General features: G+C 39.3%; 1 protein-coding gene across 1 annotated transcript in view; it reads right to left on the bottom strand.

The window, feature by feature from the left end:
* The window catches only part of CA10 (carbonic anhydrase 10), a 509,505-nt gene that overhangs the window by 428,800 nt on the left and 60,676 nt on the right, over nt 1–20,029 (bottom strand). The window contains exon 3 of the mRNA XM_023585208.2: nt 2,204–2,278. Coding sequence (XP_023440976.1) covers nt 2,204–2,278 — 75 coding nt within the window. The remainder of the gene's footprint in view (nt 1–2,203; nt 2,279–20,029) is intronic.

Below are 20,029 nucleotides of genomic sequence, written 5' to 3'. Positions count from 1 at the left end.
ATTTCTCAGTCAACCACAATGTAGAGACCCTTTAGAAATTCAAGGCGCATCTAACCAAGCACCTTCCAGAGTCAGGCTTCATGAAAGACCCTCATTTGCATCATTACATTTTTCAGCTTTTAGCATCTCTGCCTCTTCTTCAGCAGAAAACTATCAATATCCAATTACAGTGTTAATGATAAAATCATGGATAGTTACACCAATAAACAACTGGCAGGTACTGACTCTCACCAGGCACGAGGCATTGTGATAAGAATGCTACCTGTATTGTATAACTGAATCCTCACCAAACCTTATGGGGCAGATTTAGTTCTTATCTCCATATTACAGATGTAGAAACTGATGGCTTAGAGTGGTTAAGTAACTTGCTGTCAATCCTATCAGCAGAAAGCATAGAACACAGGCTCAACTACACATGTGTCAGACTCTAGATGCCATGGTCAAACCTTGTTGCTTCCTATGAAGCAGGTTTTACACATATTACCTCGTTTCAAGCTGGGAAAAAGAGGAAGTTGAACTCTATAAATCGAAACATAACAGAAAGACAAAACTTTCCTGTGGTGGTCTTAGGAGCAACCACCAACTGAAAACAGGGCCTTGAACACATGTAAAGAAGGAATGCGACAGAGGGGAATACCTACGCTGAAAAATGTGGGGCTAAAAAGCAAAGTTTTGCAGTGTCCATCTAGTACTATCTATGAACATTACTATCACTACAGAGGATCTTCTTTGTAGTGGCAGGTCTGTTTAGAAAGACTTTTTATAACCTGGAGGGAATGCCCTTTCTTGCTCTAATTCCATACTCAGCAAGGCACAAGAATATAACTATAAAGGTAATTTTTGGGACACCACAAACATGAGAAGCAAATTCCCCAGAAAAAATATACCAGCATTCTAGCATTCTATCCAGTTTCCAACTGGGATGTCCCCGAATGTAGATTTATAATATTATATATGAATATCATGTCATTTGAACATAGCTTATGTCGATTAAGTTGTTATAAGAGAGCATTATCAGAAACCTGATCATTCTGAGGAGAATTAATCATGTCTCTCTATGCCCACTTTACCAGAGTAAACTTATCAATTTAATAATACCAATTTCTGAGACCATGTGACAACTAACTAGTTTTTTCCAGTGTCACCTACTCTCCATCATCATGATTGTTTTTTCCTCTCATTGGGAAGATCCAAGAGCACATATTATTTTTTTCACAACACAAATGAGAAAAGTGATGCTCAAAGGGGTAGTAATTTGCTCCACACAGCATACGTAATAAACTCTGTAGATGAAGGCAAACAGGACATAGCAGCAGAGAATGAACCAGGTGACGGGGGCACTTCTCTTTCTACCTACCACCAATTACAGAGGCCTCCACTGACACCCTGGGTCCTCTTTTTTCAGAGCCTGGGCAGGGAAAGACAAGACTCTTCTTAACAGTTATTTCTTACTCTCTCATATCTAAGCAGTTAAAAATACTTGGCCAGCTCTTACCTGCCTTACCTTCTACCTTTCTCTTCAACATCCTTGCTCCTCCCCCTGCCTTTTTCCCCACTAAAGTCTTGAAGACATTGAAGGATGAGTACTTTAATTATCTGATGTGAGCAGGGGGGGAAGATGAGAATAAATTTCCCAAGGACCCTCCACCCCATCTCTAAACTAAAGTCATGGGTATGTTTCTGGCTCGAACCTGTCCTTGGTTCTCTGTGCTCTTCCCCCATGCTGACAGCATCCACCTTGCCTGTTATTTTTAGCTGGTATTTGGCCAGATCAGCTAAACCCTGACCATAGTGGCTGCTTGAAGTGACATCAATGACAGCATGCATCCCAGCAAGCTTCCTTGCCACAGTCCACCTCTTCAGACTTCCTGTTTCATTGTTAAGAAATGGTCCTGCCTCACTTAACCAAATGCCAGCAAACAGAGCTCCAACCACATGCCTCCAGTTCCATTTCCCAGACATAAATACCTGTAGAAGGAAGGACCTTGGGATTGTAGGCTCAGATGGAAAAAATGTGTTCTGGTTAAACTGCCATTCACTCAACAAATTTTCTCTTGGAATATACATCAAACATGTAAACTAAACAATTTTGCCTTTTGCAAAATAGTCCGTGCCATGTAGCTAATGTAGAATTCTAGAAATATCATTACCTTTCATTCAAATTTCTTTTTAAAAATTAAAATAAGAATAAATGTGCATTTACCTGGAACAAAGCTTCCCTGGACCACCTCCTTGTATGCCCACCAGCCTTCATGGATTTTTGGTGAATTCTGTTGAGCTAAAGGAAAAACAAGGAATAAGAGACTAAGACGATAATAATAAGTGTTGTGTCCTGACTCTACGAGCATGAAGAGAAAAGATCTATAGAATAACCCTTTTCTAACCCAAAGCAATACCACAAGAGGCAACAACAGCCCTCCCCCTCCTTTTTGAAAATAGTTTATCAACCTATAACTACGTTGTTATAATCTTTATAAAAATGACTCAGGATATTTTAATTGAAGAAATCCAGTAATTGTATATTTAAGCTCATTTGAATTCCCCTGTCACTTGTCTCTATTCTGACTTTCCTCTTCTTCTCCCTATCCTGTCTACACACCCACACACAAACAGGCCACACACATATGCACACTTATACACACACACACACACACACACACACACACAGAATTTAGGAGAGGAGGTAGATCTGGTCCAGAGTTCAGTCAAGATCTCTACATTGGCATGAAACCCTCAGGGGTAGAGAGATAGGAAGTTTGCTGAAAAGGTCAATCTGGAATGGGAAAGGGTGCAATCAACCAGTTTCTCTCAGATCCCAAGAAAATGAAAACAACAAACATAAATAAACACAGTGAGAGTTTTTGACACCATAAGGGGAAAGGGTGAACCCAAGATACTGGGAAATATTATAAGAATCTGTGATCTTATACTGATGGGAGTCTGGAAAAATCCTTGACATTTATGACAAGTAATAGGTTAAATGAGGTAATTCCAGTACACATGAGTGTACATCCCAAAGTAGAAGTGACACATGAACATATTTCATGACATATTTCAGTCCTCAGTCACTCATCCCTCATCAGAGTGCTTAGCTTTCAGACTCAACAGTCTGAGTTAGAGAGGACAGGTACAAGACAATGGGTTTGAAATCAAGATTTTGCAGAGAGAGATATTTGCTAAATTCCTCTAACTCCTGATTGAGCTTGGATTTCATGGCTCCAAGTGTTTTCCTATTGATCAGAGGAGATACTTTTTCTGCCTATGACATTAAGACCCCTGAGGTTTCCCACTCTGTCTGTGGTTGAAGGAGGATTTATTACATAGAAGAAGTTAAAAAGAAGTCCATCTCATCTAGAGCTGACAGTGGATTTAGGGAACTTTAGAAACCAATGGAAGAAGGACAAAGAAACCTATTTGAGGCTCTGGAAAGATAACACCTTTCAAGTTGCCAGCACATATTGGGGCATGGATTTATCAAGGTACATTAGATTTCCTGGTACTTTGACTTTCCATGAGGCACAAAATGGAGCTCAGAAGAGGTAAGACACTGAAGACAGGTGAGTTGGAAGCCAGTGGACCCTCTCTGGGGCATCAAGCAAATGGGGAAATAATCTCAAAGCCAAAGCTAGGGGAAGCCAGGGAGTCAAAAGGAAGATTCAATAGAGGCTCGGGTATTTGTTGCACCAGGAAAACCCACGGAGCATGAGGTCAGCAATGAGGCCTTTTGCCCTGACCAATAGATAAACAGATCAAGAGGTACATGGTTACAGATTTCACCAACTCCTCAGACAAAGCTATTTCCCCAGAGTTCAGAAAAGTTCTGCTTCTTTCTCTGGGCACCTGAGACAGTATGATCTTCCCTTCCCTGCCTCCCCAATTCACATGGGGTATCCTAGGGCAAGAGGGAAGTCTTATAAGGCTTAACATTCATGAAGTCAGATGTTACTTAAAGCACTGAGACCCAAGGGCACTTTTTTATAACAAACAGTTGGTGATGCTCACCTTGAATATCATGATAAACCTTCATAGACAATATAACTCATTGAAGGAAAGAAAAGTAACTGACATTTAGCTAAAGTTCAGCCTAATTCTGCTAGGCCTGGAGTACGTGCTGAGCCTGGAAAACATCCACATTTCTAAAAGATGGAAAGCAATGAACAAAGGGATATCATCTAACAGCTTTGCACAGAAATAAGCCAGGACTGGTTTTCCTTAGCAAACACAGAACTTCTGGTTTTATCAAAACTCACCACATTTTATCTATTAAGAATTTTTGCCTATCTTTGAAAAATTTAAACCATAAATTCAATCTCAGAGGTAACTGTTTAGAAAGTCATACTCTTTACATATATTTTGTTATTCCAAGTAAGACTTCTACTGAACACTCAAAAAAAATTCTTTTTACATTGAACTTTTTACAATATTGTTTTACAAAAACTTTTTCCATTTTCCACATACCATTTCACAGAAGTGAATTTAACACTTAAACAGTAATGCAAAGGGGAAATAAAAGGAATGCCATTTATAATAAAACAATATGTATTTCAATGTTAATGCTAAAGCGTGACACACTTAACAGGGATTGGCAAACTACTGCCAGCCTAAAAACATGGCCCACTGTCTGTTTGTATACCACCCATAAACCAAGAATGGGTCTTACAGTTTTAGATGATTAAAAAAACTCAAAAAAGAAGGAAATTATATGAAGTTAAAATTTCATTGTTCACAAATAATTTTATTGCCACACAGCCACGCCCACTCATTTATGTATTGTCTATGGCCCCTTTCACTCTCTAAGGGCAGAGGTGAATAGTTACAACAGAGACTGTATGTTCTGCAAAGCCTAAATATAGTTGCTATTGGCCCTTGACTGAAGAAGTTTGTCAACTCCTAATTTACACACATAATTTTCAAAAAAATTAACCAATAAAATTCTTTAAATGCAATATAAAGGAGGAATACGAGGGGTATAACATAATAAAGTAGTATCTATTTTCATATGTAAATGTTTGGGCATGATACACTAGAAGACAAAATGAAGTAGTAGGTTCCTTGACTGAAACAGGTACAAACTATAGCACTGTACTGTTTTGGAGAATTCAGAATACTCCTAAATGGCATTGCTCTCAGTGCCTAAAACAGCAAATAACTCTTGGCACAATTTCTACATTGTTGACAAATAGGATTTTTAAAAACTTATGTAAGAGATACTTTGTGTTCATATGGAAATGTAGTTTGATTCTAGGCTCAGATAATTACAAACCAGTTTTTCACTCATCTGAACATCTGCTGGGACATGGGACATGGGACATGGGATCAACTATCATTGTTCAGGACCGTAGAACGCATTGAAGAGAATGGAGCGTCTTTGCCTACCCTGCTCAGGGCTTACTGCAGCCCCTCTCTTTGTAACTATCTCAAGCACCCCCATTTCCAAAATATTCCCCCAGGGAGAAGAGACACCCCTGTTGGCAAACACTACCTAAAGAACTGTTTGAAGCACTATGCCTATGTGCAAAACAGAGTAGAGTGAGATGTTTCGTTGAAAACTGATGAGAGGATGGGTATTATAGATAAACAGCAGATGCACCTTTTCCTTATATTACATTCAAATTGCAGTGGTGAGTACATTTGCCATCCCATTTTGTACTCAAATATTTTTCTACTTTTCCCAATCATTTGACAATATTCATAAGAAACTGCCATTTCAACAAAGGATAGAGCAGTGAGGGAGAAGAGAAAAAATATATATTTGCCCTCAAGATGGGAAAAAGGGAACGCTAACTCTAATACAATATTGAATAAGATGACTAGGTTTTCAGATTTTTGGGCACATTCATATTCTTTCTCTCTCTCACACACACACATACACACACACACACCTATCAGGAAGACCTATGGGTCTGAAGGAAGCATCAACTTATGAAATGTCACTTAAGGGAAAGAAGAAACAGAAGCCCCTGGATAATTAAAGTGTTGCAACTGACTAAAGGATCATGGAAAACCTCCCACCAACTGAGAAAGTTGTAAACTTCTTTATTCTCTCTTCAGCTCTAATAACTGCATCTTAAGCTATTGCATCCATTCACACGTGGAATTATGTAAGATTTTAGCAAGCAGCAGGACACCATGAGTGAAGCTTATAATAACGATAGAACCATAGAATTTCCATTAGCTTTCTTTGACAGGCATTGTAAACGACCCAAATTCACCCTCCAAAAATGAAACAGCCTGAGCTGAATCCAATTGATGTCTGTCAATTAAAAAAAGAGAGAGACAGAGAGAGACAGCTGTAGTTTATAGCTGAAGAAAATGAAGGTGTTTTAAGAAATACGTTTTTGAATACTCCCGTATGCCCAGTTTGGCCTTACACTGCTGGGCAATTTAGAAAGACAGGATGGCACATTTAAAAGGCATCTCATGTAAACTTCTGCTACGGTAATACAAGGGGCTTATTTTAGATAGCACATCTAGAGAAGAACTGGATTTTGATATTAACGCCTGCCTGCCAGATCCTCAGTAGTTGCCTTCTTGTTTACATCTGATTTCCAGTGAGTGTAAAGCTGATTACGAATTCTTCAGAACATACTGATGAACAGAGAGAAGCATTAGTTTCTGCACAACCTTCTCTGTTTCATTTTGCCTATGGATGGAAATTTCTTTACTCAAGTAAAACCAGCCCCTGGGAAAAATGCAGGTGTTTAACAAAAAATACCGTGTTGACAAAAGCTGTCCACCCTACAAGATGAGGAGGTATCCGTAGCAAGGGACTTTCTCAGGATAGTAAAGAAAACGGATTTCAGTTTTACTCTTCTTTTTCATTGGGGTGGTTTTAGAACCTGAGCATTTCAAAAAATAACATATTAAATCTTAGGATTTTGAAAAAGAATTCAGAGTTCAATTTCCAATCTCTTCTTGTACAGATAAAGAAATTGAGACACAGAGACAGGATAACACTTTTAAAAGTAGGGGGGTCTTGGAATAGGATTTGGCAAACTTTTGATGTATAGGGCCAGGTAGTAAATATTTTTGGTTTCACTGGCCATACTCTCTCTGTACCAAGTACTCAACTCTGCCAGTATAAGCCAAAAGCAGCCATGTAAATGAATGCGTATGACTGTATTCCAGCTAAACTTTTATTTACAAAGACAGAGGGCTGGATTGACTCATGGGCTGTATGTAGTCTGTTGACCCCTGTCTTAGCGCTAGTAAGGAATGCTATCATCTAACTCTGCTTCCTATTCAAATGTTTAGAAATGAGCTACCTAAAAGAGAAAATCAGAAAGAATTTTTAAATACATGATGTTAGATTACATGTAAATAATATCGGATAAATAAGCACAGCAGGAAGTATGAAAAACACTAATTTTTTCCCCCCGGACTTCTAAAAATTGGCCACTAGAGCCTGCATAAAATTCATGACGGCCCCTCCCAACCCATTTCCTTGGCTAAACCATCAAAGTTGATGGGGGCCTCATATAAACAACGCCCACAACTCCAAGCTGGATTTTCCAAACTAATCAAAAGGGACTGGAACAATTCCTAGGATCCCCTTTTCTTCTTCCCACAAGCCCATAAAGTATGCTTCGGGATGATTACTAGAAACCTCATCCATTTCCGTAGACAAAAGTAATTATATTTTCACACTCTGTTTTCACATCATTTTGCGATCTCTCTCTACTCTCCTCTATTTACGTTTATCTTCCCTTTCAATCCCTATCATTATCTGCAAAACAGAGCTAAGTAACTTAAGTAACTTAGGCTCAGGGAAAAGACATCTACAAAATACCACCAAGTGGAAATCCTGGTGGTCTCCTGACCTGGTGGAAAATAATACTCAAGACAGCAGCCTATGCAGCAATGGTGACATGAATTTCTTAAGGTCAGAGAACATATCTTATTCATCTTTGAAGTGCCATCATTTATGCAAAGCCTGGCACATAACAGACGATCAGTAAACATACGGTGAATTTATGATAAATGCTTTAGTGAGGCTGTATATTTATATGAACTTGCAGCCCAGCTCTAATAATCCCTGAAAGGTTTTAGTTTATATCCAAAGACTTGTGGGTTCATTTCTTGTATTTGTGATCAATGGGCATGTGGACAAAAGAGTTTTCAAATTGCTTGACAGGTCAATGCTCACTTGACAGATGGAAGAGCACCAGGAGCTGACACCTGCCTGAGTGGATCAAAGGCCTTAGCAAACCCATTTTTATTTAGCTCACTGTGTCTTATTTAAAAGTAAAAGTGGGAATGGGAGAATATCATAATTAAGACCATATGTCTCTGCTACTTGGTACTTTTCCTGAATTTGTGGGACAAGGATAAACTTATTCCTGTCCCTCCCCCCATGTGACCCTCATGTAGGATAAAAATTGCATAAAACACTCAGATCACCCAGGATGTCACTCACTAACTGGGTGACAAAGTGACAGTTTCAAGAACAGAAGATGGAGATGATGTAGAATCACTTTTCACATTATGCCAGATCCAATCAAACTTATGTCAAAATTTTATTTGTATTTTGAGATAAGGAAATAAAAAATTTGATTTTGCAACAGCCTATATTAGTTTACTGAAAAGGCTTAGAATATGATCAAGGTAGAGAGACTCAAAGACAGCTGTAGTAGAAAATCGACAAGAGAAAAATTCCTTACATGGCTCATTCTGAGCCCTGTACTCTAGAATCTTGCAAACTTTGTGATGTCATTTTATACAATCCTTTATAAATTTTGTTTCTCCCTGCTGTCCCCATGTATGCTATGCTCATTGTTCTCTCCACAACTTGTTCTACCCTTCTCATCTAAAATTCCCTTTATGTTTTAATTGATTAGTCTTATTCAATCCTCAAAGCCTCACCAACTACCTCTGCTTTCAAGAAGCCTCTCCCAATTATTCTAACTTCACAGGGATCCCTCACTTTCCTATATTTCCAAATTTTAATGTCTATTCCTTCTTTGAAACATTCATTAATTCAACAAACACTTATTGAGTACCTACAGTTGAGGAATTGAGGATACAAACAATGTTCCTTTTCACTGAAATGCTACATTCCATAGGAAGGAGACAAAAAAATAAGCAAACAGCTGAGTTAAAATATAAGGGAAGGGAGCAGATGTGACTCAAGTAGTTGGGTGCCTGCCTCCCACATGGGAGGTCCAAGATTTGGTTCCCAGTACCTGCTAAAGACGAGCAGACGCAATGAGCTGACACAACGAGCAGACACAATGAGGCAGGGAGCAGATGTGGCTCAAGTGGTTGGGTTCAGTTCCTGGTGACTACCAAAGAAGATGAACAGACAACAAGCAGACCACAAGCAGAGACAATGAGCTGACAATGAGCAGACAATAAGTAGAAACAACATTAGACACACGAGGGAGGCATCTTGGGGGGGGGTAGGGGGATTTTAAGGGAACTATTAGAGAGAAGGGCTTTGCAGTAGAAAGAATGTGGATGAGGTTGTAGGGAATGACCTTAGATTATATGACAGAGATGGCCTTTGAGATGGTGACATTTATGTGAGATTTAAATGACAAAAAAGATCTGGCTTCATGAAGATCAATATTTGAGGTAGAGTCACAGACCCTAAGACAGCAGGAAGGCTTTTAGAATATGAAAGTGGCCAATAAGGGTTAATCATAGAGGTGCTGGGAAAGTGGTTCAGGACGAAGTCTGCTGATGTAGGAAGCGTCCAGGGAGAAACGATGGTGCCTTGTATACAGGGTAGTGTTAAAGGAGATAAAAATGGACCCTATTTGATTTAGAGGATGAATGCCTAAGACATGTTGATGAACTAGATGAAGAAAATGCAAGGCAAAGATCAAGGATAGCTCCCATCTTTTTGCCTGAGTGGTTGGATGGAGACAGTTACTGAGCTGATGAGGAAGACTTGGGACAAGGGGGAGCTTTGGGGCATGGGGTGAAGTCAAGAGTTCAGTTTGGCCGTGTAAAGTCTGAGCTGGCCAGTGAGCCTTTATGGAGAGATGTCAAATAGGCAGCTGAATACACAATGAGTTCTGAGGAGTCATAAGATGAGATGGGCACTTATGATTGACATACAGATGGTATTTCAAGCCATGGGCCTAGAAGAGGTCACCCGGAAGATTGTAAGAAAGTAGAGAGAGACGGAAGGGACACAGGATAGCACTCAGGAAGGCTCAATATTTAGAGAATGAGTAAAGGAGGAAAATCCAAAATGATATTGAGAGGGAGAACCCAATGAGGTTGGAGGAAAAAGAAGGAACAGGTGAGAAGAGTAGCCTGGTGCCATTCCTCCTATCTTTATTTTACTGTGCGCACATGTGCTCTCACTCATATTTATTTATTTATTTTTCTACCTTTTTTTGTCTTTTTTTTTAATGTTACATTAAAAAATATGAGGTCCCCAAATACCCCCACCCCCCTCACCCCACTCCTCCCTCCATAACAACAATCTTCTCCATCATCATGAGACATTCATTGCACTTGGCGAATACATCTCTGAGCACTGCTGCACCTCATGGTCAATGGTCCACACCATAGCCCACACTCTCCCACAGTCCACCCAGTGGGCCATGGGAGGACATACAATATCCGGTAACTGTCCCTGCAGCACCATCCAGGACAACTCCAACCCCCAAAAATGCCCCTACATCACATCTCTTCCTTCCACTCCCTACCCCCAGCAGCCACCACGGCCACTTTCTCCACACCAATGCCACATTTTCTTCGATTACTAATCACAATAGTTCATGAATAGAATATCAGTGAGTCCACTCTACTCCATACTCTATTCCTCCATCCTGTGGACCTCAGAATGGTTGTGTCCACTCAACATCTATATCAAGAGGGGGCTTAGATTCCACATGGATGCTGGATGCAATTCTCCTGCTTTCAGTTTTAGGCACTCTTGCCTCCCTGGTGTGGTGGTTGACCTTCTTCACCTCCATGTTAGCTGAGTGGGGTAAGTCCAATAAACCAGAGTGTAGGAGTTGCAAGTCTGTTGAGGCTCAGGGCCTGGCTATCACATGGTCAGTCCAGAGATTCAGGTCCCCTGGGTATACACTAAACCCCAGCACCAACCACAGATCCATTAAAAGTAACAGGAGAAGCTTGTGGACAAAGATCACATCTGAGTCCAGCTCCATCTCACAGAAACACAAACTCCAAATAGGGCCAACTGACATGGCACTGAACTCCATCTGCCATGACCAGAGAACCTGTGGGTCTCTGTAGCCCTCAGAAGAACCAATACCTGGGGTTGTATTACTTTATCTGTCTCTGGGACTCTGCTGAGGTGTGCATAAGGGCAACCCCTCTGATAACCACCCGGCTCTTTTTAGAGACTCATAGCCATGCAAACCCATTTGTCCTTTCCATTTCCCCCTTTTATTCAGGTCAAAAAGCATTTTTAACTTCTGGTATTATATGTAGACTGAGATATTCTGCTGGTCCGAGCTGACCCTTTTATTCAAGGTCATTTTCTAGTTACATCATCAGCTGGTACTTGGTAGTAATCCCTCGGCACCAGGGAGGCTCATCTACTGGAGGAGTCATGTCCCACGCTGGGGGGAAGACAACACATTTATATGCTGAGTTGGGCTTTGAGACTGGCCATGTTTGAGCAACACAGAGGCTCTCAGGAGGTAACTCTTAGGCACCCTGCAGCTCTAGGCCTTGTTCTTATTTCAGGAGCACAGGCTCACAAGCATAGTCATTAGCATCAAGGGCTCATTGTTGGACCTTCCTTCCTTTTTGGTCGTTGCCATTGCACTTGGGGGATGATGCTGTTCCTTTAGGGACTGTGATAGAGCTCCCCTGGCTAGGAACTCAGCACTCCCTCAGTTGTTGTTTTTAATTGTAACCACTATGAAAATATTCAAACATTTTTATGTACCCTGGATATATGCCCTGGAGAATTCCCTGCCAACCATGTGTCCCCTGTCAGTAACATCCCACACCAGTATTCCTCCCCTGCCATTGTTGAACCTCTCTGTGATCCAAAACTTCTTCAAAAATGAAGCCCAATACATTGCCAGGTTCCATTAATAGTAACACGGAATATAGTGATGAGTTTAAAGGTTAGATATAGAATGCATATTAATTTAGAAAAATTAAGGTAAAAATAAATTGGGGTATCAAAAAATTTAAAAATGCAAAAGCTTTGTTTTTGATGTTTTGACTTCCATCACTGCAATAAGTGTTGCCCTGTACACAAATTGGCAAGGCAACTTCTGTCTTTTCCTCAATGCTACGTCCTTTCTTTTTCTTTTTCCTAATTATTAAGCTTATCTTCACAAAAGTTTTAGATCACGGTAATTCTTATATACAATATACAGTATTCCCACATATCCAACATAAAACCCTTTTCCCTTCCACAACAATAATCTTTTTACATGTTCATACTATATTTATTGAAACTGATGTACAGATATTGAGACAATAGCTTTCAAACGAGGTAACATTTGGGTTTACATTGTGGTTTATATTTTAGACTATACAATTTTTTAAGTTTTTAGTTATCTTATGTTTTACATTATGATTTACATTTTAGCCTATCAACCCCTATACATTTTTGGTGTAATTTAGCATGTCTTATATCCATCCTTGCGCAATCTTATGGAACACTTCTATTGCCCACACAGTTAACATGGATTCCATCTATTTATACATCATGTATGTCCTATATATACATTAATAAACTTTTTATTTTAAAATAGGTTTAGATTTACAGAAAAACCACAAAGAAACAGTCTATTTATGTATGTGTATATATAAATATGTATCTGATGATCACCTTCCCCATTATTAACAACTTGCATTATTAATACAGGTGTATTCGTCACAGTTAATGAATTGATAAATTGATACATTATCATTAAGGTCCATATTTTCGTCAGATTTCCTAAATTTTTAACCTAATGTCTTGTTTCTATTCTAGGATCCCATCCAGGATATCACATTACATTTAGTCATCATGTTTCCTTAGCCTCCTCTCAGTGGTGAACATTTCTTTATTAGTTTTAATTTGTATTTTTCTTTAGCCCTATCTCCCTGACTAAATGAAAAACATCTTGAGGGCAAATATTATCACTTGTCCCTAATAATGCAACACATATAATAGACGTACCTAGCTCAGTGTTTAATAAATATTTGCTCAATAAATTTAGGAATGGGAGAAAGACGTTCAAAGTTCCATTTAAAATGTTATTCACAAGTTTTATAGGAATATCCACCCTTTAGACCAATCTCCACTATTTCACTGAAATAAATTTATTAAACAGTCCTTAGAACTTAACAAAAGTGTTAACAAACAATAATAGTGAAACTTAAAAGAAAAGGAAGAAAAGAAAACATCATCTCCAATGTATCTAGCTGTAAGAGTAAAACTATAATTTTGTATTCTGTTTCTTTCACTAGATAGTACCTTCATGAGTTTTTACCCATTTTTATTTTTAATGAGCACAACAGTACTTTGAGTGGATATGCCATAATTAACCAATTATTCCCTTCCTGTTGGCCTTATGTTTGTTTTAATATTGCAATTAACCTCTGAACATCCAGAGCTTCTTCCTCCTCTGCCTCCCTTCCCCCACCCTTTATAACCTTTCTTTAGCACAGACTACCAAAATTGGAATAAAAGGACAAAGGTGAGAGATGTGACTCAAGCAGATGGGTGCCTGCCTCCTACATGGGAGGTTCTGGGTCCAGTTTCTGATGCCCCCTAAAGAAGATGGGCAGATGCAACAAGCTGATGCAATAAGCTGATGCAATGAGCAGACACACAATGAACAGGGAGCAGATATGGTTCAAGCAGTTGGGCACCTGCATCCCAGAAGGGAGGTCCTGGGTTTGGTTTCCAGTGCCTCCTAAAGAAGACAAGCAGGCACAATGAGCAGAAAACGAGTGGACACAACGAGCAAGAGACAAAGAGCAGACACAACAATCAGACACAGCAAGCAGACAATGAGGAGACAGATGAGGGAGCCATCTTGGGCAGGTGGGAAGAAAAAAAAAGAGTAGTCTTTGCCTTTAAAATAAAAAAGAAAGCACATAAAAATATATGTCAAGTTACTTCGAAAAAAATTGTAACAATTTGCATTGTCACAGCAATATAAATGATTATGTTTGAAAGGAAAACATTGGGGGGGGTAACATCAAGTCAAATAGAATAAATGGTATCCCATTAAAAATAATTTTGACTTCTAACAAATGCACAACTCATCAAGAAGCACTGCAACTCTAATGAATGATTCTCTTCTATCAAGTACTTATGAGAACAAAATTTCATAGAAATCAGGGTACATTTCATGTTCCATTTTTTTCTGATTATTTATCTGCATGGGCTAGGTATAAGTATACTCCTCATGAATACTGTCACTCAAAATTTGGTAGTAGGGCCTGCTCATTTTTTAACAGATGAATGAAACATGAGACCCCAGGAATTCAAGTCCGTGTCCAGGTCCATCCAGCCTCACACAAATAATAGCAACAAGGAGAATATGTGTGTTGTATTCAAAATACTAAAAGGATTCTATATAATAAACCCACTGTTAAGCTATTGTTGATAAGAAACTAAAATCAACGGATTTGTGAATTGCGGGATAAACCTTCTTCACACAAAACTTTCAATCCTAGCAAGCAGCTTTGAATGAGACTAAAATATACTTCATCTCTGTTAAACTTGAATTCAGCAATGCTAAGTCAAATGAAAAGAAAGGAATCAAGCAGGATTGTTGGTCTGTTTTGAGAGGCAGTGTGAAATGATAAATATACAGCAACCTGGAGTTGAAGCCCAAATGTCCTTTTAACTGTGTGACTTTGGGCAAATTATTTCACCTTTTTAAAAGCTTAGTGTCCTTATCTAAAAAATGGGAACAAATACCTTTAAAGGGCTGTTGAAAGGGCTAAATATGTTAATGTTATAAGGTGATACTCTGGCTCAATAAGTGACATCCATTATTTTTATCATCTTGTGTTACTTGTGGTGGTATTGGCTGGTAAGGTGTTGCAGCCAAAGGCAGAAAGGGAGTAGGGCAAAAAGAGAAAAAGTAGAAATTTTCTCAGAGAAGAAAACCTGAAGCTATGATACAATTTTCCTTGAATATGGTTGAAATCACCATCATTATCATCATCATCATCATCTGACTTGAAGAAGCACACTCAGCACATTGTATCCCCTAAACCTCCAGAGCCCACTTGCAGAAGGAAGACAATAGCCTTGCCCAATGGAGGGAAAGTTCATGGGCCCAGAAGACTCTCACGACATTAGCAAGCAGTCACCTACAGACATGCAGGAACAGAGCAAGAGACTTGAAGAGAAAAACAGGAAAATGACTGGTCCAGGGAGCTCATGCATGGAACCTGTGCTCTTTGATGGGGCAAAGAACAGACAAAGCCCAAGGCCCAATGGGGCTGCAGGGGAAGCAGTCAGTGACCCACTGGAATCAGTTAGCCATGGTTGAACTAAGGCCAGATATAAACCTTAGGAAAAAGCAGGTGATTTTATTATTTTTATATATCATCAGCTCAGTATCTTTCTGTCCTTCATTCAGATTTTGATCAACTCATTATGTGCTGAGCCTGCATTCTAGGGCAGGTGCAGTCACATAGTTTATAAGTGGTAGGGCCAGTGAATTATGAGAATATCTGAGCTGTCCAGACAAGGCAAACTAAAGTTCCATTATTTAGTAAAGCCTGAAACTTGAATTAACTAGAGCTGTAGCTAGGAAGACTTAATCATTCTACCTATCTCAGTGACTACTTCAATAAGGATGTCACAGACTGTCCCTCAACTGGATTTCTCATTCCAGTTCCACCCAGATCTACCTTTCCAGCAGCCTGTTAAATAGAGCATCACTATTTTCCAGGCCCTTATGATCACACCAATGCCCCTTTGCCCCTACAGCAAAGAATGTTAATAATCCCCCAGTTCCCTCTTTCCCTTCTTCCTTAGCAACAGCAGCCCAGGTGTTAGCAGCATATGACTTTCAGAATACTGACTGTTTCTCTAGCTCCCCTGTAGCTAGGTGTGGACATGTGACTAAATTATGACCAGTGAGAGGGTAGGGAAGTGTGCGAGATTTCCAGGAAGTGTTGTTAAAGGGAAATGCCATCCCTCTCTTCACCCCTCCTGAAGGCTAGAATGTGGACACAATGGCTGGATCTCAAGTGCCACATTGAACCATGAAGCAAAAGCTTCATTTCCAGGAGCAAGACAAAAGGAGCTGGGATCTCTAAAGCCTGGGGATCTCTGTACTTCCAACTATCACAATGGAGAAATAAATCACCATTGTGTTTGGAATGTTGTCACAGCTGAAACTAATCCCAACTGTTACTCATTACTCCCCAATACCCCAGGAGTTAAGACACTGAGCCTCCATGGTTCCTCGCTCTAAGCCATTCTCTCCTGTACCTTTATACTGCCCAATTGCAAGATGGACAGAGGCCCTCAATAATTTAAATGGGCAACTCCAACTCCATAATAACTGCACTCATTCTCTCCATATTCCCTGCTACTGTCCCCGCACCTACCTCCTTTTAAGACTCCTCTGCCTGAGAGTGTTATTTAATAACTTCCAACGATTTATAAAACGATGTCCAAATTCATTACCGACCATCATTCAAAGCTCATCACAATAACTCTTCAATGGCTCCCTGTTGAGCAACCATAAGGTGCGAGTGCCCTGGTGTGGTTTCAATGCCCCCTGTGGTGTGGTTAATTTACCTGTTTTTCAAAACCCACTCCAGTCTCCTTTAGGAATCTTCTCTTGCTCTCAGAGCACTTTTTTAAACATACTTTTGCCCTTATCACATACACTGTTTTCATTAAATTTCCTTTTTATAGGTTTGTTTTCCTGCCATTAAAGGTGTCTAATAAATATTTTTGAACAGAAGTAAATTTAGGCATTTGTTTCTCACTGACTGACCTTATGTTTTAGTCAAACTGAATTTACTGCTCTTGTTTACGTGTGTCATGTACTTGGTTTATTTTTTTTCCGGAGCATCATTTTCTTTACTACATTTCCTATATACATTATTCAAGCATCTGCTCATAGACAACCTTCTGAAACCTTTTATGATCCGTCCAGTTGGAAGAAGCCTTCAACATCTTTGATGTTTCTTAGTATTCTGCATACAAATTAATTCACTTCAATACAATCAATCAACAAATATTTAGAATGTACTTAGCTATGTTTGTGTACCTATTCTGGGTCTCTTTTTTTTGAGAGGTTCATAGTTCAATGAGAAAGAAAGAATTGTCTTTAATGTATTCCAAGCTAATATATTCCAGATCAGCAGAGAATTGTTTTCTCTATGATTCCTTTTTTATATAATTTTCCTCCAACTATTGAGTTGCCAGCCATAGCTTGCTACACTCAGGGGAGGAAAACTGAGAAAAAGAAAGAGAATCATGGACTTCGAGTTCCAAAATAGGCTCCTAACACCTTTAGAAAAGGCAAGGATATAGTCTTGAGAGTCAAGTTACAGAGATATCAGGAGCCATGATACAAACTACTGACAAGTTCAAAGAGATTTCGGAGCAGACAGTAACCAAGGGGATCACAAGCCTTGAAGAATAGCCTTGGATCCAATCTGGTACTTGAGCAATAGAATAACAAAGACTGAGTATGGTGTTTGAGTGTATATAACTGAGGAAAGCCTTGCAGAATCTCCCACATTCCACAGTGATGCTGAAGATAATCTGAAAGCTTCCCATTCCCCTGAGTTAAACCAAGAAGTGGCTGAGTGGCTTATTGGATTTATGAAGGACAAATGGGCTGAGAAAGACAAAGAGAAACTAGACAGAGGGGAAGGAGATGAACATTTTAGAATGGCTTAAGTGTGGCAAAGGGCCAGTAACCAAAGGCCAGTGGTTTTCACAACCACTGGAACCTCATGTGGACAGAAGCTAATGAGCTTGGAAGAGGTGCCTATCTCCTTTGCCAGGTTGATTACATTTGTCCTGTATCTTTTGGAGAGAAGAGGGAAGACAAAATCTGGAACTGGAGTCAGTATTACCTGATAGGACTCAGGATAAAGAAAGATAGTAATGATGGGTTCATATTAAAGGCTAATTAAGATTTTTTTTTTCTGCCTTTACACAAAGAACATGAGGGCTAGGTTGGTGGGTCCATAAGATATGGAAAGGGTGACACATGCTAGTGAGCATATGACTGTTCAGAGGGGAGGTAAAGAGAGGTAAGCCTTATTTCCACAAGGAAAGAAAATTCCATTTTGATTGTTTAAAGTAATAGCAAATGTGAGAATGGGCAAAGGTTTCATCTTCTGTTTTACTTTAAGGAAATAAATAACATGAATGTTGTAAATATGAGATTGGCAACTGTGAAAAACGTATCTGCTACACAATGTCTGTAATGCAATGGGATAAAGCCTATAAAGACATAAAATATACTGGGGGCACAAAAGGAAGAGTCGCCAGCCCCACCTAGAGGGATAGGGATCATGCATGAAGACCTATGCCAAAGAGGAAGAGATAGGAATTCTCCTGGCCGGGGAAGTAAACATTCATGGGTACACAAAGACCATGTCATGGCATGTCTCTCTTTCTTCTAGCAGAGTTTTATACATATAACAGTTTTTTAAATTAGAGTTTCTCTAGGGATGGGACACCTAGAGACATCTGATGCAGCCCATCAACATCCTGCATATGGGAATCACTGTCCCAGCAGTCAGGCTCATTTTTATAGTATGAACAATGCCTAGGACAGTGCTTTATTCCTAATAAGTGGCCTTTAAACAGTAGGTGTCGAAAAATGAATGTATTTCATTGATTTCATTGGACATCAGGGCATAAGCCTCTTATCATCAGTATGCTTGGTTTAAATCAGAAGGAGGCAGAGACTTGAAAATATTTTGGCACTTCCAAGAACTGTGTGCAACCTATTAGTTAAGATAATGAAAGTTGCTCTAATAGGTGAATTCCAAAATCACAAAGGCTTACTACAAGTTTATTTCTCACACATGTGAAATCTAAATTTGTTTTCCTGATCGGTATACAGTTCCCTAATTCAGGGCCCAGTATCCAACTTATGGGTCTGCTACCTGCAACTTAGGACTTCTAAGGCCAACATGCTATGTACATCAAACCAAAAAGTAAAAGGGCATACAGGGTCCAATAGTTAATGATGAGTATACCTAAATGATGGGAAACTTAGTCCAGCTGTAGACTACACAATGGTGTTTGACTTGACTGAAGTGCGTTATGCCTTATAGAATTCCCTACATCCCAGAATGATACAGAAGAATTTTTGAAAGCTTCCCGTTTCCCTAAGATGACCCGAGAAGAGAAGGAAATATATTTTGAAGAACCAGAGTGATTATAACTCCTGATTTGCTCAGGATATTCCAGTTTAAACCTGTTGTCCAGCGTAATTATAAACAATGTAATTATAACTGATAAATAGGATCCCAGTTTATTTGTTCATTGCTATACATGAAGCTTTAGTTCTTTCAAAGGTTCTGCCTACAGGGTATTTGGACTCCTATCAGATGGCCCACAAATTGACCCATGTTTGTACTTGTATGTATGTTATTTAAGCTAAATCAAAAAGGTTAATCATCCCCCCCTTCCCTCACACACCCTCTCCCTTACTCCTGCTTTCCTCATCACCATTTGTCAAATGATAAATCCATTAATACCAACTTAAATGACCACAGAAGACTCAATTACTAGATACCCAATGACCCAGATGCTTTCCCTTGTATTTAAATGTTAGAAGAAAACAGGCAAATGTCAGGGCAACGGGCTTATTGAAGGTATTGGCCACATGGTGGTGGCTGTGGAGCTTCCCCTCCTCTGAGTAACAGCCCTCTACCAGTAAATATTCAGCACAATCCCGTATGCTTTCTAAAACCCCTGTTCTACAGCTACTGAAATAGCTACTGGGATGAGTTGCACTAAATGATATTGAACATAATGAATTATAATTACCTTATAGTGAAATTATTTAATTATATTTAGTTTTTGTCTAAATTTGGGTTGGCAAGTATGGAAAAAATGTAAATATGACTTGGAAGGGAACTT

This window comes from Dasypus novemcinctus, chromosome 21 (genome assembly GCF_030445035.2).
Source record: "Dasypus novemcinctus isolate mDasNov1 chromosome 21, mDasNov1.1.hap2, whole genome shotgun sequence".
NCBI classification, from domain to species: Eukaryota; Metazoa; Chordata; class Mammalia; order Cingulata; family Dasypodidae; genus Dasypus; species Dasypus novemcinctus.
This window is presented reverse-complemented; position numbering and strand designations above follow the sequence as displayed.